We start from the raw sequence: 23,635 nt of genomic DNA, 5'->3' as shown, positions 1-23,635 counted from the left end.
GTATACATATAAATCAGGTCACTGAGAAGCAGAAAGTGTGCTTCTGACTTTGGTTCATGCAATGACGGAGTAAAGTAGAACCCACTAGGATCACGTCATTCTCCTCGTCTTAGACAAATCCTGAAAAGGCATTTTCCAGTAGCAAATCCTGCACAGGCAGGACATTCTCACAGCAGCAGGTACACTGCTGCCAGTTTCCAAAACATGTGCAAACAGCACTCTTGGTCTGGGCCACTATGACACCTGGGGAGGGGTCGCTGGCCACCTGACCCTAGTCACATCCAGGAGGCCTCACGTTCCAATGTGTGGCTTCTCCTTTCTTAACCTATTCTTGTAAGTAGAATCCACCTTACCAGGAAATATCCATGATGGATTTGTCAAACAGTTCATGGATGACCACCAGCGGCCGTTTTAGACATGTGAGCTGGAAGGAAAGACACAGCCAAGGTTAATGAAATTACTAAAATTCCCTTCTGTATTCAGCTCAGTTAACATAACCAACCTAGAAGCTTTGGTCAGAGCGGCTGCTGATATTTAAGGCATCTTCAACTCTATTCAAACTACAGCTGCAGAGATCCCAAACTGTGGGTACCAAAGCCTGCCAAAAATGTGCATGCTACCTAGAGTGGACCCTGCCTCCAGGGCTTGCTGTGGTCTGACAGAGGAAATAGCTTTATACACAGACAACGAGCAATGGAGAAGGCAGAGTGGGAGCGGGTTTCTGAAGGACTATGGTCGGAGCAGAGGGACAGCCCCAGAGTGGACCTCTGAGAGAGTCTATGGAGCAGGAGACAGGATAGCAAAGCCTAGACAGGGGATGAAGCACCCTGAGAGAGAACACAACACATTTTCCCTGGGCCCAAGGGACTCTGGTACACATTTATCCAAGGCTCATTCTACACTATGTGCAGGTAGTACAGAAATACACACCTGGGCCCTTAATCTAGGCCCAGTTACTGACTATTAATACTTTGATGAATTATTTTCTTCTATTTTGTGCAAATATTTATTTTATTCTTCAAAGAATTTATTTTATTCAAATTTATTTTATTCTTCATGGTTGTGTCTGCTTTTTCATTTAACACACAATAAGTATGTCATTAAATATCTTGTAAAAGTCTCTTTTGGATGACTGCATAGCATGCACTGTGTGCATATTCTCTATTGAGTCACTCATTTGCTGGCATACATGCTGACTCCACATTCCAACGGCTATGGTAGGCTCTTCCTCTTGTGCACAAGTGCCTGGCTACCCTGCTGGCTAGCCCTGAGCTGCAGGATGATGGGCTGGGAAGAAACACACTTCCTCACAGGATGGTGGGCTCCCACAGGTGCTACTGTAGCTTCTGGGAGGCTGTGGGGCTGAGCGTCCCAATGCAGCCTGAGACTGCTGTGTGGGGAAAGAGAAGCTGTGTCTACCCTAGTGCTGGAGAGGGGGCTGAAGTCTGAACTATCTGGAACCCACATTAAGAATCTTGCCTCCACCTTAATTCCACTTCTAGAAAAAGCTGCCTTGTCCCTCCTCCCATAAATGTGCCTACAGACCCCTCAGAAATCTGCAGGCTGTGTGACTGCCTGACCTGCCTCACAGGATGGTGGGCTCCCACAGGTGCTACTGTAGCTTCTGGGAGGCTGTGGGGCTGAGCGTCCCAATGCAGCCTGAGACTGCTGTGTGGGGAAAGAGAAGCTGTGTCTACCCTAGTGCTGGAGAGGGGGCTGAAGTCTGAACTATCTGGAACCCACATTAAGAATCTTGCCTCCACCTTAATTCCACTTCTAGAAAAAGCTGCCTTGTCCCTCCTCCCATAAATGTGCCTACAGACCCCTCAGAAATCTGCAGGCTGTGTGACTGCCTGACCTGAGCATTCTAAGAAATATGGGCATCACAGTCAGTGATGTTTTGGTTGCAGCACCACAAACAGGGCCTCTGGCTGGGAGGAAACAGGGAAGGTCCCCTGAACGGCTCTCTGTGGTACTGTGGTTCAGGTTCCAGAATGGGTGTTAAGTGAATACTGGGCCTAAAAAAAGAAAAAAAATCACAACGCACACAGTAATAGATTTCTCTATAACAAACTAATAAATGCAGCCAGAGGATAACCTTCAAACCCAGAACACTTCAAACTTGCTCTGCTTATAGGGACACTTTTTTACAAAACGAAAAAAAAAAATTTAATGTGTATGCACTTTGCTTTATCAAACTTTAAATATATTGGCACCTTGATGCTCAGCAGCAAGACTGCTCCCTGCACTGCATGTAGAGGTGTCTCTCACCACACAGTCAGGTCACAGCACACCAGTCACTGGCAGTGAGAAACTTAACCCTTCAAGAGCTCTCACTTAGAAATGGCCACAGTTCTTACTCTTGGGTTCTCACTCGCCAACTACCATTGAACATATCTGCTGAGAACCTACTCTGTGGAGGGCACTGAGTTAGGAAGGTGAGAGGAACAATGAAACTGAAGACACATCGGGCTGGGTGTGGTGGCTCACACCTGTAAGCCCAGCACTTTGGGAGGCCGAGGCAGGTGGATCACCTGAGGTCAGGAGTTTGTGACCAGCCTGGACAACATGGTGAAACCCCATCTTTACTAAAATTACAAAAAATCTAACCGGGTGTGGTGGCCTGTAATCCCAGCTATTCAGGAGGCTGAGGCAGGAGAATCGCTTGAACCCAGGAGGCGGAGGCTGCAGTGAGCCAAGAAGCCAAGATCGTGCCACTGCACTCCAGCCTGCTGGGCAATAGAGGGAGACTCCGTCTCAAAAAAAAAAAGAAGCTGAAGACATCGCCTCCTCTCAGGGGATGCAGTGAGGAGCACCAAGCTCATAACCTTACCCATCACAGCATCACCCAGGGGTGAAATGGACTAACAAATGGAGGCGTCAGCTTTCTGTGTGTCTTTTTCTGTTGACATAAGCATTTATCTGTCTTGGTTATATGCCTAGGAGTGGAAGTGCTCCAGGTCATATGCCCAGCTGTGGTAGAAACTGCCAAACAGTTTTCCCAAGTGCTCATGCCAGCGTAAACACCTGTCAGCAACATCTGTATCAGTTCCAGCTTATCATGTCCTTGCTGACACCTGGTACTATCTTTTTTTTTTTTTCTTTAATTTTAGCATTCTACTCGTAGGTATGTACTCACAAATAAATGAAAACATATGTCCACATAAAGACTTATACAAGAATGTTCATATCAGCTTTAGTCATATCTCAGAACTGGAACAACCTTAATGTCCATCAACAGGAGATTGTATAAACAAATTGTAGTGTATTCATACAGTGGAATGCTACACCGAAATTATAAGGAATAAAATATTGTTAAGTGCAGCAACATACACGAATCTCAAAAACACTGTGCCAAGCAAAAGAAATGAAGACACAAAGAAGCAAGCACCACACAATTGCATTTATATGAAGTTCAAGGGCAGGCAAAACTCATCAATATAACAGAGGCCATTAGAGTGGTTGCTTTGGTGGTGAGGAAGGTCTTGACTGGGGAGGGACAAAGGGACAAAAAGGAGTGCTCTAGGGAGTGATGACACTGGTGTGTAAACATGTATGACAACTCACCAAGCTGTACCTTTCAGGTGAATACACTTTATATAAAGATTTTTCTTTTATCTTTTTTTTTTTTTTTGAGATGGAGTCTCGCTCTGTCGCCCAGGCTGGAGTGCAGTGGCGTGGTCTCGGCTCACTGCAAGCTCCGCCTCCCAGGTTCAGGCCATTCTCCTGCCTCAGCCTCTTGAGTAGCTGGGACTACAGGCGCCCGCCACCAAGCCTGGCTAATTTTTTGTATTTTCACCATGTTAGCCTGGATGGTCTTGATCTCCCGACCTCGCGATCCACCTGCCTCGGCCTCCCAAAGTACTGGGATTACAGGTGTGCGCCACCGTGCCCGGCCATATAAAGATTTTGGGAAGCAAGCCCAAGATGCTGCTCATGGCATTGACCACTGAGGGTGCTGCCCGAGCCTGGACACGAGAGTTGGTCTAGCTGGGGGTCAAGGTGGCCTCTCCTGGCTGGGCACAGACCCAGTCTTCAGCACTTCCTTCTGGGAGAGCAGGAGAGCCTGTGAGCTTCCAAGGAGGGGCTGACCCTGGGTGCAGAGTAGAAGTACACTCTGAGCATCACCCAAAGCAGGTCTCTCTTTCCTCCACTCGCTACTTTGCCAACCTACACCTCCCGTCCGGCAACGAAAGCTCAGGGTAGCAGGCTCACCCAGACAGAAAGCGAGCGGTCCTTGCTGCCAACAGCGCAGCAGCAGTACGGGCAGCTGGGCTTGGCAGAACTCCCATTCTTCTGCTTCTTTTTGAAGATTTTTGGGTTGAATTTCTAAAGCCAAATAACAAATGTTAAAAATAATTAATCAAGCATGAGGCATGTCCCCTGTGCCCAAGTCCCAGCCCGCTGAAAGGAGTCTCCCACAGACATTCTCTGAGTCCAGGCACTGAGCATGCATTTCATCTTCCTGACCACCTATGAGGCATCTGGCTGATGATGGAAAGGAGGCTTAGGGAGGTCAGAAAGTATGTGCGGAGGCAACAAATGAGTAAGCTGGGAAATGTGCAGATTTGAAACTAGAGCTACCAAACTCTCCATTTCTGAAGCATGCCAAGTAGAGGGGATGGGTAGCTATTGAAACTAGCCTTCTCAATTCCCTCTGGCCTAGCAGGGCCAGCCCTAGGACCTGCAGAAAAGCTGAGCCTGCAAGGGGGCTTCAGAAACAAAGACCTTCTCACTCCCTATTTCCTAAGGGAGGCCAAGGGGATGGGCAGGAGGGGTGTGAACCTCTGAATTCCTGAATTTCTTCTTGCCTCACTGCATGTGTTGTTCAGTCATAACCGTCTAGCAGAGATCTGCTCAGTCAGAGAGTCATTTGTGATCTCCCTGGGCCAGTGGCCACGGCAATATCACACAAAGGTGCCTGGTTGGCTGCTTAGCCCAGGGAGCTACCCCCAGAGTAACTTGTCTTTCTTTTTGGAAAGGATGAAAGCACTCACTGAGCTCCCAGCCACCTTCCTGGATATAAAGCGGATGGGCGCTCTGGGAATCCTCAACCTAGGACAACTGAGGGCAGAGGAAGGAGGGTTCTTGAAAGTCTGATGTCAGGTAGCCTAGAGATGTTTTAATTCCAGAGGGTAGGCAGGAATGGTCGGGGTGCACAGAGACTGGAGAATATGGAACTCAGAGGCATGTCCCTGGGCTTACTGTTTCCAACACCAATGAGGCTGCAGGGCCTTGGGAGCTCTGTGAGCCATAGGCAGGTGGCGTGATCTCCCAGAGCCACTAATGCAGTGGTTGTGAGGACTGCATGGGAGAATCATGTAGAGCACTAACCATGAAGCAGTGATTTCCAAAGACTTTAACAACAAAGCTCTGGTTCAAACAAAACCCTACATGGACTCCAAAACAAAAAAATTCAATATGTAATATTTTATTTATACAAAATTTGTGTTTTAAGGTACAATATATAGATACTTATTATCTTTTTTTTTTTTGAGATGGAGTCTTGCTCTACTGCCCAGGCTGGAGTGCGGTGGCACAATCTTGGCTCACTGCAACTTCCGCGTGCTGGGTTCAAGTGATTCTCTTGCCTCGGCCTCCTGAGTAGCTGGGATTACAGGCGCACGACACCATGCCCGGCTAATTTTTATATTTTTAGTAGAGATGGGGTTTCACCATGTTGGTCAGGCTGGTCTCGAACTCCTGACCTCGTGATCTGCCCATCTCAGCCCCCGCAAAGTGCTGAGATTACAGGCGTGAGCCACCGCATCCGGCGGATACTTATTATCTATTCAAACACAGGCAAAAATGAGTCCATTTTCATCAGGGTCTTAGATGATCCTTAAGTTTATATCAACCTTAGCCCATCAATCTGTTTATTTTATTGGCTGCCCAGTGTTGAGAAAATCCTGGTTCTCACAGATTATTTGCAACTACTTAATGGCCTGCCTTGGGCTCTCTCAGGACACTATTTAATTAAAGTCATAGAGAAGCATAAGACGAGTGGCCAGACAACTCTTACGCCTAAGGACTGACAGCAGCTTCCAACTCAGTGATCTATGGCATGGCCTTGCACCTGTGGTTGATGCTGCCAGGTGTGGGGACAAGTGCAGTGCTTGGTGGGTGCACCAGAATCCTACCTGTAATCACTGGAGCCAGGTGAGGGGGGCACTGTGCTTGGGCACTCCTGAGCATACCTGAGTGTGTAAAAGGCTGATGTGGAGCTACAATGTTCCTAACCCAAGACTGACTTTGGTGATGTTCACCATGTAAAGTTTGCCAATAAATCAACCAAGTACATACTCTATTTTGTAAAATTAGTTTTTAAATATTTAAGTATAACTATTCAAAATAAACCAAGAATTAATATTTGCTGAATCTTGGAGCCCATCTTCCTTCAGTTCCCTGGGCACTCACCACGACAGTCACAGCTTTCCGGTGCCCAACAAAGTCCATGTTGGTCTTCCATCCCTCCCGTTCGATGATCTGGGCAGTGGGGCCTGAGTTGTTCATGGCATGGGCAGACACTAGGTAATGCCCATCAGGTGACCAGCTGAGCCGCAACACATGGGTCGTTCCTCCACACTGAAAGAAGCATCTGCACTTGAAAGGAGCTCATGGTCACCGTTGTGACCAAAACTCTGGCCTCAAGGATAAAGTTAAACTTCAATTTATAAATGTGTGATGGTGGAGCATGCACCCCAAGCTTCTGGCTACACTGACAGTTTCTGTGTCTCCAGATGGCCCAACCAAAAAGGGCTCTGTGAAATGAATTTGGAAACTGCAGCATCCTACACTCCCCCAGAGGAGCTGAACAAAGAAATACAGTACAGAAGTGTAGGCCCTGAGGAGATCTGCAGGAAGGCTACCTGTTTGAACCATAGCCTCTGTGTGGGCCAAATCTCTCTGGCCACTGACCCAATTCTTCTGTGTAGCACCTGTTAACCCACAGCATGGTATCTGCACAGCATCCTCAAGATATACTCTGGTGGGGGAAAAAGCTCTTTTTAACCCAGGAGCCTGGCAGAAGCCTGTGTCTGTAATGTAGCTGATGACCATGAGGCACCACCTACTCTCTTGAGCCTGTTGCCTCACCCAAAGGGTGGTGAGGACACCTGCAAGGGACAAGAGGTTTGTAACATCCTTATAAACTGTAAAAGGAACAGTAGAAAGGCACTGTTCCCCCAACCTGGACTGGGGACTGAGGCAGAACATCCCTTTACATTATTCCTCCTGCAAAATGAGATGACATGGGTCCAGAGCCAGCTCCCTGAAGCTCAAGGTGGGCCCAGGGCAGTTCTAAACACTTAAGGGTTAAGATCATGATCTTACAGCTCTAGAGCAGGACAGGACAAACCAGGGCCTGAGTGTAGTGAAATCACCCACTTCAGCTCCCAACCTAGGCCAAAGATCCACCCCCTACCCGGAATGATGGGCCCACCCAGTGGAGGCTGAAGAGTACTACCAGCTCCTGCTGGTACTCACGACACTCCTAAAGCCGTCCCTAGGAGTCCACCTCATGGGACCCCAATGCCTGGCAGTCAGAGCCCTGAGGAACTCCAGAAGGAGCAAAAGCTCTTCAGGGCAAGACTAAGTAAGGTAAAAACCAGTAGTCATATATCTAGCCCAGGAGGTGGTGTTGTGCAGGGAGAAGTGAACATATGACTATCACCTTACTTTTGCAGTCATCCTGACCAGTGGGCAAATGCCTGCTCTTCCTGCAAACCTTCACGCATGTGTCCCTCGCTCTGTGAAGTCTTCCCTGATGCACTCACCTCTCCTGGGTTGTTTCTGCACTGTGGACCACTCCATCATCATGCAACTAATGGGAATGCCTGTCTTTCCTAAGCGGCTTTAAGCTTCAAGAGGAGAGACTCCATCTCAATCCACTTTTATCTTCCTGTGCCCAGTTACTGCCTTCTATACAACAGACACTTAATAAATGTGTAATGAACAATGGTGATCTTGAGCTTTCATTCCATTTGAAATCAGAACTCAAATAAAGGAAGAGTAAAATACTAGAGAAGCTACTGCAGTCTGATTTCCAAATGTGCAAACTGTACTGCTAACTCTAGCCAGGAAAAAAGGCCCCTGAACTGCAGGGTGCATATCAACAAGCACAGGGGATGGAACAAGAGTCTCCTCCATCCTGCCCTGGCCCCCAACAAGCTGCACTGCGGGAGGCTCAGAGTAAATTCCACACTATAAGCAGCAGTTTTATCCATGTCTGTGGGAGTGAGCTGGGTGACAGAATGATGTGGAGACATCTCTAAGGTTCACTTCAACTTTAAACCTATAAATCTGGGCCGGGTGCAGTGGCTCATGCCTGTAATCTCAGCACTTTGGGAAGCTGAGACAGGTAGATCACCTGAGGTCAGGAGTTCGAGACCAGCCTGGCCAACATGGTGAAACCCCGTCTCTATTAAAAATACAAAAATTAGCTGGGTGTGGTGGTGGGTGCCTGTAATACCAGCTACTCAGGAGGCTGAGGCAGGAGAATTGCTTGAACTTGGGAGGCGGAGGTTGCAGTGAGCCAAGATCATGCCACTGCACTCTAGCCTGGGCAACAAGAACGAAACTCCGTCACCAAAACAAAACAAACAAAAAACAACAAAACTATAAATCCCTTTCATTTCAAAGTTGGAAATTAAACAGCATCTCAGAAATGAAGGATTTTGTATTATCTGACTCTTAGGGCCAGAGTCCCACCCCAGAGAGCCTTGGTGAATCCGCTCAGGCTCCCAGACTGGATGCATTCCCCAGGTGGCCTGGCCCATGGCCAGCTCCCTCTCTGCACACAGAAGTCAGGAAGGGGCTGGGGCAGTTGCTGGGGCTCAGCTCCCTGAGCTGTCCCCACTTACCTCATCAAAAGGCTTGGTGATGCTGGTCTCCAACTGCCAGTCCAGCGTCCTCCACACCTTTAGGCTGCGGTCATCAGCTTGAGAGGCTATGTATTTACCAACAGGGTCCCATGTCAACCCTTTGACCAAGCCAGAATGACCTCTCAGAGTAGCTAGAATTTCTGTGAAGAAAAAAGGAATGTGGAGAGGTGTCATCTGGGGAAAATGTGACCTCAATCCATAGGCTATAGGATGGATATGCAAGAGAGCGGACTCAGCAGTCTGCCCTGGCCAGCCCCCACACCAGGCAGAAGCAGAAGGGCCTCCTTATTTGATCTCCACCAAGGCAAAAGCCAATTAAAGAAATGACTGCATCAAGGAGGCAGGCACCAAGGGGCCAGTTCTGATCCAGGTCTTATCTGTATCTAGCGGCCCTGCCTATGGCTGCCCTTCCTGGGCTGTGACACCAGCACTTCTGACGTTAGCCTCCCTGGTAGCTCCCTGATAAGAAGGAGGCCTACCAGCTCAAAGGGCCACACAGTGGCTCAGTCTTTTGTAAGTTATGGCTAAAGACAAAGGTGTGTACGATGGTACCCCATATAGATCTGTAATCCAAATGCTACTCCAGTCTCTAAAGTTGCCCTCTCCATAGCCAGACTGAGTGTTTCCATACATGCTGGTGGCTTTCAAAGAGTTAAAATGACCTGGATCCATGAGGAAAGCATACTTCAAACACAGAGCTGAAATATGAGAAGAATTTTACTAGTTATAACTGTGCCAGGTTATGCCATCTGTTGTGACTTTAGAAAAATCAATCTTTTGCAAAACTGGGTTTGTGTTAGCCCATATCTGCTCAAGGGTTTCACGGAGGAGATGGTGACTGAGCTAAGCCCAGAGCCCAGTGGTGGGGGTGCACATAGCAGGTTTGGGAGCACCAAGGTCCCCAACAACAGCTGCCCATCCACTACCCTCATGATCTGTGGCATGCCATGCTAGCACTCAGTTACTATTTTTCTTAAGCATTAATCTCTTTTTAAAGCTTAAGCAAATGTTACTGATAAAGAAAAACTGACAAGACACATAAATCCTAGGCCACTGTCATACATCTGTTGCCACCAAGACTACGGAGACAGCCCAACCCTTGCTCCAGAAACCGACAAGAAGTACTGCTCGCTGTTAACCAGTCAGAGGAGGCCCCAGACCTGGGAACTTTACAGCATTCCAGATGACGACAGTGTTATCCACGCTGCACGAGGCTAGCCAGGCGTCATGGGGAGACCATGCTACATCCATCACATCTGAAAGAAGACAGAGGGTTCTGGTGAGATCTTTTACCCGGCAATGCCCTTGTCTATTAGCTTGGCCAGTGCCCCTGGGACCTGGGACCTCATAACAACTCTGGTATTTTTTAACCAACCTGAAAAAACTCCCCCCAAAATTTTTCAATTGGTCATAAATTTAAAGCATCTAACCGACCCCAGTGCCTCACTCCTTTTACAGACGAAGCAACTGAGGGTATGGTTCAGAGCTTGGGCACCGTATGGCACCACACCCATGCATGAGAGCCTGCTACTTCGTGGGTCTGTGGCCTGGAGCATGCTCCTCAGCCCTGCTGACTAGATTCGCCAATCATAACAGGGCCTTCCTCCAAAAGCCTTCTGAGCATGAGACACGGTGGGTAAAGCACATGGCAGAATGCCTGGCACAGTCAGAACTCCAGGGCTGCTGACAACTGAACACAAGTCATCTTGAGGCCCTTGTCTGGTTCATGGACTGGGTCTCATCTCCCAGACCCTGATTCGCTACGGAGCCTCCAAACAGAATTAATCACATTCACTTCTTTGTGACTCTATTTTATCATTTGTCAAGTGCAGATCAAAAAACAAAATCTAGACCAGGTGCAGTGGCTCATGCCTGTAATCTCAGTATTTTGGGAGGCTGAAGTGGGCAGATCACTTGAGCCCAGAAGTACAATACCAGCCTAGGCAACACGGCAAAACCGCATCTCTACAAAAAATTGGCTGGGCATGGTAGCACATGCCTGTATCCCCAGCTACACAGGAGGTTGAGGTGGGAGGATCACTTGAGCCCAGGGAGGTCAAGGCTGCAGTGAGCCATGACTGCGCCATTGCACTCCAGGCTGGGCAACAGAGTAAGACCCTGTCTCAAAAAACAAACAAAAAAACCAATGAAACAAAAAACCCCAAAACCTATCTTCATAGGGTCATTGTAAGGATTAAATGTGATAAACTGCTGCAACACCATGCCAGGCACACACCAAGGCATCGATGAGGGTCCGCTGTGACGATGGTGCCAACCTTGCCTATCCTGCCATCAGGGGTGAAGGGCGCAGTCTTAGTTATTTCTCTAACCTCAGCGCCTGGTGCAGTGCTAGGTATACAGAAGAATGATTGGTGAGTTGAAGAAACAAACATAGCAGCAAGGTAACAGCTATCAAGTGCTTTCTTTGTACAAGAGGTTTAAACAAAAATATTCCAAATATCTATTGTATTTTTTCTAGTTTAAAAAAAAATCTAGTGACAGTTTAACAGGTTTTTTTTTCACATTGTCTCACATGCTGTGGTTCACATTTTGTAGTCTAAATGCCTATGTGATCTTCACAGCTTCTTTCCTTTTTTGCCCTGCATTCTATGTGGTTGAGAGCATTCACTACTATTAATTGACCTAATATAACACTGAAGGTTAACTGGATTCCAGTTTTTTGGGCCCGTGTGTATGTGTCACTCTCCACACTCTGGATTATTTCTCTGAGATGCATACCCCAGAGTGCGAATCCTGGGCAGAATATCTGAGCATCCTCACAGGTCTGGATTCTCATAAAACTGTAGACTGCTTTTCCAAGATCCCTGTGGTTTTATATTTCTACATGCAGACTGTTTGCTCCAAAACTCCCTTAATTAGCATTGAGGATGATGACTTTTTCCCCTTCCGACTTATTTATTAAGTACATTTTTGTATTTTAAATTTTGAATTAGATTATTAGTGAAAGCATTTGTCTCTTACCTAATGTCTTTTTGGACTGATTTGCTGACTTATTGTGGCTATTTACTGGGAAGTGTTTTGGGCAGTGGGTCTAACAACATAAACACAGTGCCTACAAAAATGAAGAAAACAACAACTTTCTCTAGGAACTGAGAGTCCTGAAGGGGCAGACATGCAAACACCAGGACAGCAGGGGAGTGCCCACATCCTAGAACAGAGAATATGTGGTCAGGTGGGAGTCCAGAAAAGAGAAGGGATTTTCTTAGCAATCTCCACAGACACATATAATGCAGCTATTAACTGCAAATTTCACCTCTTTACCTTTTTATACTGTAGGAGTTTTATGGAGTAAAATCTGTTATTCTCCTTTGTGATTTCTTCTATTGCCTTGTTAACCTTGAAAAATACTCTCTCTGCTAGAGGTCTGGTAAATATTCAATTCTATTTTTTCCTTGTGTAGTTATTTAGAATGTTTCTCTCTTTAATATCTGGATTTATTTTGGTATGTGCTGTATTCGGTGAGGATCGAAATTAATTTCTCCTCACTAACTGTTTAATAGTTACTACGCCCCATGTGAGGAAGAATCCATTTTGATAGGTGATGCCTCCTTTCACATCACACCAAATTCTTAGGTACACTGTAGCCTCCTTCAGTGTTGTGAGTTTACCCTCAAACCCATGATGTTTCTATCACTGGAACTTTGAATGTTTTTATCCATAACATTCTTATCCTTCCAGATGTCCTTTACAATCACTGCTGAGTAAATCCACACACATGACATAATTTTCTCCTAAACTCCCAGTTTGGAGTTTCTGTCTTCAGACTATATAGCACCTCCTTTTTGTTGTGCATCTACACACACAGGAGACCCCTCCCCTCACCTGTGGATTTACATTTCTGGCCACTGTTCTCACCATCATTCTTGGTGACCAGGAGGATGATTCTTCTAACACCCCAGGCTCTTGGTTCCTTAAATTCCTCCTTCCCTTCTGATGACCTTGGTTTCTACTACTTTCACCCCATGGTCATATCTAGAGGCCTTCCATGACAAATCACTGCAATCCGTCTCAATTCCAACCTTCCCACAGGCCAGCCATCAGCCCCGTGCTCCTAGCTCACCCTCAGCTCCAACAGCACTTTCACACCACCAGGAACTCCGATCTACTGATGCTGCTGTCCTCTCACCACCTGCCACCCACCTGGTCCTTACCTCGCTCCTCCAGCTGACAGCCCACCACCACTCCCCCTTTTCTTCTCCTCCATCTTCCCACACACCTGACAAAGCTCAGCTCCTCCCCTAGTGTTTTTTGAATATCCTCCAATGATACCTCTGGCCCAATGACACCACATGAATATTGCACTTGCCTAGGCCCCCAGCAGCCTCCATGCTGTCAAGCCTAGCAGTCCATCCTTGGTCTTCACTTTGCCCCTCAGTAATAAGCAGTATGCTGCCCGTTCCCCTTTCCTTCAAACACTCTCTTCGCTGCCTCTTTTGTTACTGTTGTTGAGACAGGGTCTCACTATGACACCCAGGCTGCTGAGCTACTGGCCTCAAGTGACACTCATGCCTCGGCTTCCTAAAGTGCTGGGATTACAGGCATGAACCACCATACTTGGCTTCTTTTCACTGTCTTAACTGGCCTCTCCTAGCTTCTGTAGCCAGTTTCAGCTCTCCAATCCCTAGGCTCATCCTTGGACTCTGCTCATACCCAGAACCTCATATTTCCAAGATTCATATTTCCAAATGTCTACACAGTATGTCCCCTTACACTGGCAAACTTACCATGTCCAAAACCAAACTCCAAAACACTTCCCTTAACAAACATTTCTGTCCCACCTGCAGACTTCCTGCTTCAGGTTACATTCACTGCATCCTTTCCTCTGTCTGGACCATAGTCTGGGAAGCCATCCTGACTCCTCTGCTTATCTCATATCCCATATTCAATGCACCAGGAAATCCGCCTCTGACCACTTCTCACCACCTCCGTGTTATGCCCCAAGTCCAAACCACCATTGTCTCTCCCTAGTTTTTCGGAGCGGCTCCTTTACTGGTCTTCCCAGTGTAGCCCTGAGCCCCGCATGGTAGAATCCACACTGCTGCCAAAGGTCTCAACTCCTCTGCCCAGATCCCTGCTGAGCCTTCCTATTCTTGCTCAGAGAAGAGCCTTCACCATGGTCTCGAAGGCACACTCCCTCTCGCACCCTCCTCCGCAGCCCAGCTCCCAGGGGTTCACTGGGCACACTAAGCACATGTCCATGCTCCAGGGCCTTCACACTGGCTGTCCCCACATCGCTGTCCAGTGTTCCCTCAAATGTCATCTCCTCACTGAGCACTCATCTTCCAGCTCCTTACAGGACTCTGCCCTCTGGGCTAATCTTCAAATCTCCTATACTACTCACTCGTCAGTCTCTTTTACAAGAACAAAACTCCTTGAGAGAAGAACAGTGCCTGGAACATGGCAGACATTCAATAAATGTTTGGTATATGGACAAGTAAATATTAATTTGGGGAAAAATGTATTTCATTTAGCCTTTGAATTTATGAAGCCGTTTTCTGTCTCTCAATGTTTATATCTTAAAACGTTTGTGATTTAAGTTGTAGAAATCTAATTCATTTCTTGGTGAGATTACTTGTTCCTGGATATTTATAACTTTTGATCCCACTATGTATAATTCTCTTTTTATTATGAGTTATTCTAATTGGCTATTAGTAGCAAAAGATAAATAATTTAAAATTGTTCTGAGGCCAATATAAAGACTCATTAGTTCTAAGTATTTTTCAGTGCTTTATTTGTTCCAGGAGCTTTATTATCCTATGGTTTTTCTTAATGTGAAATAATGTCACCTTCATTTCCTTTTTGTCTTATTTTCCAGTTTCTGTTTAACTGTGTTGCAGAAATTCCAGAGCAATAAATTAAATGACAACACCCATCACTGTCTTTTTCTTGATATAAACCACAACCAGGCTTAACTGTGAACTGTAATATTTGCCACGGGTTTGAAAAAGACTAAGGACTCTACCATGTTAAGGAAACAGCTTTAGGCCAGGTGTGATGGCTTGCGTCTGTAATCCCAGCACTTTGGAAGGTGCAGGTGGGAGGATCTCTTGAGCCTAAGAGCTCAAGACCAGCCTGGGCAACATAGTGAAACCCATCTCTACAAAAAATAAAAAAAATTAGCCAGGTATGGTGATGCATATCTGTAGTCCTAGCTACTCGGGAGGCTGAGGCAAGAGGATCACCCGAGCCCAGGAGTTCAAGGCTGCAGTGAGCCGTAATTGCACCACTGCATTCTGCCTGGGTGACATAGTGAGACACAATCTCAAAAACAAAAAAAGAAAAGAAATATCTTTCTATAGGCATTTTTAAAAAAGCATTTTTAACAGGAACTGATATTGAATTGTCTAATGTTCCTTTTAAAATACCTAAGATGACTGTAGCTTTTCCTATCTAACTTCCTAGTATGTAAAGTTACATTAATAGATTATCTTGTACTACACTTATATTATGTCACATTTAATCATAATAAATTACTGTTTTCTGGCCGGGCGCAGCGGCTCACAGCTGTAATCCCAGCACTGTGGGAGGCCGGGACAGGCAGATCATGAGGTCAGGGGATCAAGACCATCCTGACTAACATGGTGAAACCCTGTCTCTACTAAAAATACAAAAAAAATTGGCCGGGTGTGGTGGCATGCGGCTGTAGTCCCAGCTACTCAGGAGGCTGAGGCAGGAGAATCGCTGGAACCCCGGAGGTGGAGGTTTCAGTGAGCTGAGATCACACCACTGCACTACAGCCTGGGCAATAGAGCAGGATTCTGTCTCAAATAAATAAATAAATAAATTACTGTTTTCAAATGTTATATTTACGAGTATCACTTCTGATTTTTCTATCTTTATTCATATTATTCTATGCTTTTGTTACATTATTGTTCTTAGGTTTTCTTGTATTTTCCAGATATAATAATCCTGGCTTATATCTCCTTTTCAATTATAAATATTGCTATTGTTCTGTATAATTTTTCTTTTTTTTTTTTTTTTTTTTTTTTTTTGAGACGGAGTCTCGCTCTGTCGCCCGGGCTGGAGTGCAGTGGCCGGACCTCAGCTCACTGCAAGCTCCGCCTCCCGGGTTCCCGCCATTCTCCTGCCTCAGCCTCCCGAGTAGCTGGGACCACAGGCGCCCGCCACCTCGCCCGGCCAGTTTTTTGTATTTTTAGTAGAGACGGGGTTTCACCATATTAGCCAGGATGGTCTCGATCTCCTGACCTCGTGATCCACCCGTCTCGGGCTCCCAAAGTGCTGGGATTACAGGCTTGAGCCACCGCGCCCGGCCTGTATAATTTTTCTTAAAAGCTCAAAACAATGCATCTACAAATAATTTAGGACTAAGAAGCATTTCTGAAGACAGCCTTCCATTTCTTCATTGGTTATTATTCTGTTCAGTTTTTCCTAATCCTATGGTAATCCTAGAAAACGATTTTTTAGTATTTTTTTAGCTTAATAGTACAAACATTATATTGTACTGTTTGATGATTTTTTTCTGTCTGGGTTAAATGTTTTTCTAGATCTTTAACCTCTAATTTTGTCTAGGCTTTTTCTTCCCAACCCCCAATTAAATATACCAAGTATATATTTCTCACACTTTGCTTTTCAAAGATCCAGTTCTTTCTTATTCATTTACTTCTGCTTGTCATTGATTTTTCTTCTTGAATGGTTCTGCCCACACCTGCTACCAGGACCAGTGAGTAATGAGTGTCAACCCTACCTGTCTGGTAAAGGAGCCCCACTGGGGGGTGGGGTAAGACAGAGAATGCAAGGCTCTGGCTAGGGCCTTGTAGTTCTCACTTGAGGCCTACCCCATGCTTGGGCACCCTTATAGACATGTGCACCAAGTTCCAGAAAAGTTCAACTAGACTTCACTGTTAGTACTGTGACACAAATAAGGGCAAATTACACAATTTCATTATCAAACAATAATACAACACTACCGTTTCAACTTTCACAAACGTGGACTCAATCTATGGCTGCCACCAAGATGGGTTTGTTCTCCTTTAAACTGTCTACAGAGAATCCGCTAAGCATACACTGCCAATGGATTACAGGTGATGCCACCTCGCACACCTCTCACTCCTGCCCTGTCCTCGCCCAGATCTCCAGGCTCAATTCCAAGGTTTCTTGACATTTCTTCCCCTACCCCTCAAGCCAGGGGCAAGCCCATTCTGAACTGGTATCCATCCCCATAAGCCTGTTGCCCTTAAGGTCTCAGCAGAGGTCATACCTCTGACTATCTAGGCATCCAGTCAGGAATCTATCTCATACCTCTCTGTGCCCAGTCCTAAGTATTCCCAAATCGATCTCCTCTTCTCTACCTCAATTATCACAGGCCTAGCTCAGGCCCTGACGGTGTCCATCTGAACCACTGGAAGAACCTCCACTTCACTGAGCTGTCACAATTACCTCTCAGTTATGCTTCAAAGCTTTTAGTGGCTCCCTATCTCTTCCATGATAAGGGATTCCCTCAGTAACAGGGAGCACAAGCTTTCCATGATCCATGGAATCATGGAAAGCTCCTGAGTCAAGTCTAAATTGCACTCAACCTGGTATCCTTGACACCTGAGTATACAGTGCATGGGTACCTTTCCCCCTCAGTCTAAATTCATAAAATGTGCTTTTTTCCATACCAAGTTTATTTAAACCACTGCAAACATACTCAAGTTCAAGTTGAGATCTTTTCAATGGGCATCTGTGAGCTGATTTCTGGGGAATAAACAAAGTGTGCTTACGGACTTAGTGATCCGCTGATGAAGGTACTGATTCTGTTCAGCAGGACAAACAGCAGAACGTGGGAAGTTCTACATTAAAGATATAAACATATACCCCATGAGGGCAAGAGTGGGGAGACTGAATGCAGCTGGAGAGAGGTAGTGGAGCCGGTGACTGCACAGATCGTAAGGGATAGGCAGGGTGTGACTGACTGTGATGGGGAGGGACAGCCCAGACATAGGGCTGCTTTAAGGACCAAACAGTCCCACAGGGGACATGGTGGTACTGCTGATCTGAGCCAGGTGTCAGGGGCCCGCCCACCCCAACAGGCAGTCCCACTCACCGCCTGAATGACTCCGGAGGATGGAGACACACCGCCACTGCTCCACATTGGCAAGCTTACCACTGGAGCCGAACACGGTGCTGGGGCCGATGTACCTGTGTGAGAAAAGGGCCAAAAAGGCACTCATGGAGTGCTCTGGGCACTGCCCAGAAATGCTCCCTGCAGCCAGCTTATCAGGGCAGACAGAACAAAGCAAAAACAAACAAGAACTGGAAAGCACTGGGTTGCTGAATAAAAGGGGCTGATTAGGTGAATTATGATCCATGCACTTGATGAAATACTACACAGCCATTACAAATCTTGCATGGAAAAATGTTCACAATAAGAGAAAGAAGCAGGCCACAGGACATCACATACAATATGATATCACTTATGTAAAGGAAAAAAAAACACATGACATGGATAACATCTATGCATGGAAAATGGGTCAGGAGGACATCCCAAAATGTCAAAATATTAACTGCAGCTTTCTTTAGGTGGCGTGATGAGGGATATTTTTTCTTTTGTATTTTTAGTTTTCTAAATTGTATACTAAATGTTATTTATGTTGGCTATTTAAAGAAGCAAAATCAACAGTATTTTATTTTTAAGCGTCTCACAATGAATCAAATGGCTTTGACATCTGAGGCAGAGAAACCATGTGATCTACAGGTACTAGCCCCCACCAGAGGAGCCAGAGGAGCATCAGTCACCTGGGGCCTGGTGGAGGCAGTGCTGACACACCAATGCTCAGAGCCTTTGATAACAACCTTTTGCTCTTGTAGAGCTCATCACAAATCCACAGAAAGAGAGTGTGCTGAGACAGCCAAGTAGGCTAAAGAGACAGCCTCTGCCTCTGCTCTTGAAGCCACAGCCACAGGGCCACTCTTGATGAGCAGTGGTGTAGGGTCTGGTTCCCCAGCCTGACTGGCCCAGAGACCTGGGAGCAATAGTTTTCCAGGTGATGGTTAGCTTCTTTTGAGAGTAGAGCAGAGGCTGCCCCAGGTGGGGACCAACAGAGAATAAAGAAATGGCAAAGAGGTTGGACTCTGGATTCCCTGCCCCAGATCCTGGGCAAGAACCAGAACACCCTAACTTTTAACCATTTTGTATACTGGGCTTCCATGTGAAATTTCATTTGAAAAAAAACAAAAGCAATGAAGCTCCACCCACATCAGCACTAGAAAAGATCAGCCTTTCCTTTTCAGGTGAGAGCCTGCAGTCCCGTGAGGGGGCAGTTGACTAGGTCTCCTGAATCCCTCGTCAAGATCCACCTGCTCCTGACCTACATGCACTTCCTATTACTTATGAGGTCAGGGCTATGGGAACTTCAGTGACAAGGTGGGGAAAGGTGACTTTGATAAAGACCAGCAAAGCAGCTTCTAAAAATAAAATGTGAAGAAAGGAAAATGATGCTTACGTAGCCCGCTTCCACACCATAATCAGTTTGTCATCTCCCCCAGAAGCTAAATACATCCCACTGTTTGACCACCGCACACAGTTCACACATGCTGGGAAGAAAAAAAAAAAATAGGGTGATGAAAATCCAATAGTCATGCCCATTTGCTTCATGTAGAGTTTGGCAAGATGTAAAGGGTTTATAAAATCTAATCTATCTAATCTATTTAAGGCATCTACTGTGTGACAGCCCCAGAAAAACAATTCAGTTTAAGTACTAACCTACTTGTGCTATAAAAACAAATTACCAGAACAGTCTGGAGGGTGAAAAATATACATTCTCTGAGAATCGTTAGTGCTGAATGATATAGTCAATAGAAGGCTTCTTTCCAAGAAAATAAAAAAATGATAACCAAATCTCATTATTTCAAAAGGGCCATCTATTGATGAGATGTATTTCTGAGTAGAGATTATTCTCAAAAAGAGAGTATGTGCTAAAAAAGGGTCAGATGCTTTTTCTAGAATTTTCAGGTGAGCAGTCTCTTAGGGTATTAAACTCTGACTTCATCTCATCTGTCAGAGCCAGCCCTTTCACATTCGGATTTTCCAAACTCGCCAGCACTGCAGATTGATTGACTCTGCGCTTATAAACTAAGATCAGCAGAAATTCCCCCAGGCCTCTGATGGGCCACAGCCTCCAAGAGTACTCACAACTTGGCCTTTGGGAGACCTGAAAGATGGCTATCAAAGTTGTAGCCCCCACATGGCCTGTGAGTAACTTATGCTCCAAGTCTGAAGATGCTGAGAGGCATGTTGAGAGGACAAGAACACACAGAGCAAAGGAAGGAGCTGATGTCCAAAGGTCAGTGACTGTTCATTAAGCATCTCAGGGGTGGGAAACTAAGGCACTACAGCAGGAAAGGAAACCATGACACTGTCTGATGGCCAAAAGGGTCCTGGCAGAGAGCCTCGGAGTGACACAGTGCCAACCTGAGATGTTTTGGTAAACTGTCTCTTGCGCACCCTTCCCTAGAACCCTATTGTGTCCAGGTCGCTGGCCCCAAAGCCCCATGGAATCAGGCAGTAACGACTCATGAGCAGGAAATCACCAGAGGTACCTGCAGACTGTCCAAAGATGGTTCTGTGGGCGGGCCGAGTCTTCTGCCGAATAACTCACCCAGGTGTGCAGCCAACATCTGTGCCTTCAGACAGCAGGCCGAGGGGAGTTACCGCCGCACGGGGCCTTATCTTTCTAATTACAAACACATGTGCTAACCTTGGGCACTCTGCCAACACGCAAAGCCTGCAAAGGGCCACTCTGTAATACCTAAGTGATTGTCCATCTGGCAAAGCATCTTGGGAATATTTTCATCCTTCTCGTCATCCTCCTGGAGGACTGGAGACATATTCCAGATCACAACCTTCCCAGAATCCTGCCCTGGAATGAAGGAGCAGAAATTACTGAATGTGCAAGGAGTAGAAATTTGATATTAATATTTAATGTCCAATTAAATGAGAAGTCCTCGCTTAGCTTCCATAAATAATAATTAACTAGATCTAAGGAGACTGAATTTAAATTACTAATTTAAGTTACAGAAAAGATGATAAGTACTCATGGGGACCAAACAGAGAGGACTTAGCAGTCAGCAGAAGTCAACCGGACTTTACAAAAAGAACTTTAGCAATCAGGAGGGAACTGAGCTCTGGTCTAGCCTCTAACACGGATCCACCAGGGTTCCCTAGAAGGTCTTCATGCCCCCCCAGCACCTAGACTCTGACTCCTTGACTCCTCATCTGTGAAATGAGGAGAAGGGAAAGTCAATGTCACAAAACCTTTTCCGTTCTATGTACACCCCAAAAGGAAAAAGAAAAGCACACCACAGCCCCACACAGTGGGGCTCGCCTTCCAGGGGCTGCCTGGAATTTAGGCTGTTTCAGAGCTGACTGTTTTGAGACCCAAATGCACCCTGAACACAGGAAAAAGGGCTCATTATCTTGTTATCTACCCTTTGCAGTTACCTACAGATGAGAGACCAACCAAAAGAGGGGATTTAGGGCTCCTGTGCATGAGGTGATGTATTGCTTGGCTGAAAAATATACCCATGCCTTTTAGTAATGATTTCTTTTCTTTCTTTTTTTTTGAGATGGAGTCTCGCTCTGTCTCCCAGGCTGGAGTGCAGTGGCATGATCTCGGCTCACTGCAACCTCCGCCTCCCACGTTCAAGTGATTCTCCTACCTCAGCTTCCTGAGTAGCTGGGATTACAGGCGAACACCATGACACCCAGCTAATTTTTGTATTTTTAGTAGAGATGGGGTTTCACCATGTTGGCCAAGCTGATTTGAACTCCTGACCTCAGATGATTTGCCTGCCTAGGCCTCCCAAAGTGCTGAAATTACAGGTGTGAGCCACCATGCCCGGCCTTAGTAATGATTTCTAAGCTTTCCATCACTGATATCTAACAAAGTTTAGCCCCTCACTTAATTTCCTATTATAATGGGGCCAAATCCAATGAACATGCCAAAATTACCATAAAGCATGTTTGAAACTGCCCCTTGGCCAATATGTAAAAATAGTTCCAAACATTTCTGCTGGACCAACGTGGTAAAATGTGTGTCTTCTGGGTACAGGTGCAAACCCTCTAATTCCTCCAGCTAAGTCCATGTGTTCTCTCTCATGTGCTGCACCTCCTCTTGGGTACAGTCCACAGCATGGAAGGAGAGAAAGGCTTCCCTGCCCACAGCTTCCCTACACTCCCTTCCAGCTCCTTGACTCTGGGTGGAACCATCTACTGGAAACCCACCCTGCAGCACCTGGCCCGAGGACCTAAAGCTCATAAAGTCACTCTCTAAGTGCTGCCTGGGGAGGCCTGGTTGGAGGGAGGCCCTGTTCTGGGGTGAAGACAACAGGGGGCTGGGCTCTGTGGAATGCTACATTCTGTCACTATATATACACCTTGGTGTCCTAGCATGAAGAACAGCTCTGTCTTTCCAAATAGAACCATGTAACATTGCAAAAGATGCTGGCTGCAGCAGAAGGGCAATACTACCAATAACAGTTTCAAATGGTGTGGGCTTTCTTACTTGCCCACAGTGTACTTTCTCCTTAACCTAGCTGAATTCCTTTGACGAGAAAATGGGCCTAATAACTACCTGATTGCTTTAGAAGCTTAAACCACTCTCATTCCCTTTTTTCAGATAAGAAAAATACTGACAGAGCCCTTGCCTCTGGGGCTGGGCTTTGCCCACTGCACCACCTGCCACTCTCGATGCTCAACAAGCTTGGGGATACAAACTTATTTTAATATTAACCCAATAAACAGAAATTAGAATGATAAACCTGCTGCCAAAATATTTACAGAGAGCACACTAAAGCCATAAAAGGATTTTGATTTTATCCATTTAGATAACACATTATAACCATACATTTTAAACAGCATTGCATCTGTACTGAAAAATAGCAAGTATTCCCTCTACAGTTAAATGGACAGCAGGAGAAGAGCAAGGTGCCAGGACTGCTAAGTTTTCCCTTTCATTATTCCATAAACATACCTTGTCCTCCAGTTGCGAACTTGGTCCCGTCAGGGTGAATATCAACTGAAAAAATCGGCTTGCCTGGAAACAAAGAAAAAAAAAATACAATATGTAAATTGGCTTTTATTCATTGAAGAGTATCAAACTCAACAGATTCAGTTAAAGTCTAAACTGCTAGAAGATTCTCCAAACATTAGACTGCTGAAAGTCCAACAGTGGGAGGAAGCATTCCATCACTGAGAATGGCTGAGCCCACAGGATGCCTGGGCATTTGTCTGCCATCTTGCAGGGATGTGTGTTTGTAAAGGCTATGAGCTGTTCATGATTAAAGTTCTGAGTCACAGGTACTTAGTGAAAAGGGCACACAGCTATAACTCCAGACATCTCCCTATTGTGCAGATCTGCACTTGACTGGCAGCCTGGACAGAAGGAGCACTATTTGTCTTTTCTGGCTGACAGCTGAGCAGGACCAGGGCTGGCTGCAACCAAGGAGCATTTCTTCACTTGTCATACTTCTGCTTCCAAACAGCCCTCTTTTGTTTGTGCTGTGAAGTTCACATAGAGTCTGCCATCTCAGCATCTCCTCTGGCTGAACTTCCTTCACAGTTTGTATTCTATGTTAAATTAGCTGTTCAATTCCTCCAGGAGAAAGGACTGTGGCTATTAGTTCTGAGGCTTGCACTAGGATCCCATGAAGCTAGCTGGCTGGCTGGGTGGGTGGATCAGACTGGCAAAAGCACTGTAGGAGCTTGAAACCCAGCAGACCATAGAAGGGAC

General features: G+C 46.0%; 1 protein-coding gene across 1 annotated transcript in view; it reads right to left on the bottom strand.

Moving 5' to 3' along the window:
- LOC126929776 (protein HIRA) overlaps window positions 1-23,635 on the bottom strand; it is a 100,445-nt gene that overhangs the window by 56,211 nt on the left and 20,599 nt on the right. The window contains 9 exon segments of the mRNA XM_050746435.1: window positions 354-424; window positions 4,216-4,329; window positions 6,418-6,585; window positions 8,862-9,022; window positions 10,043-10,138; window positions 17,950-18,044; window positions 19,349-19,439; window positions 20,654-20,764; window positions 22,877-22,939. Of these exon segments, the coding sequence (XP_050602392.1) occupies window positions 354-424; window positions 4,216-4,329; window positions 6,418-6,585; window positions 8,862-9,022; window positions 10,043-10,138; window positions 17,950-18,044; window positions 19,349-19,439; window positions 20,654-20,764; window positions 22,877-22,939 (970 nt within the window).

Source organism: Macaca thibetana, chromosome 10 (genome assembly GCF_024542745.1).
Source record: "Macaca thibetana thibetana isolate TM-01 chromosome 10, ASM2454274v1, whole genome shotgun sequence".
In the NCBI taxonomy this organism is placed as follows: Eukaryota; Metazoa; Chordata; class Mammalia; order Primates; family Cercopithecidae; genus Macaca; species Macaca thibetana.
Note: the sequence above shows the minus strand (reverse complement) of the source record. Positions and strands in the feature narration are given on the sequence as shown.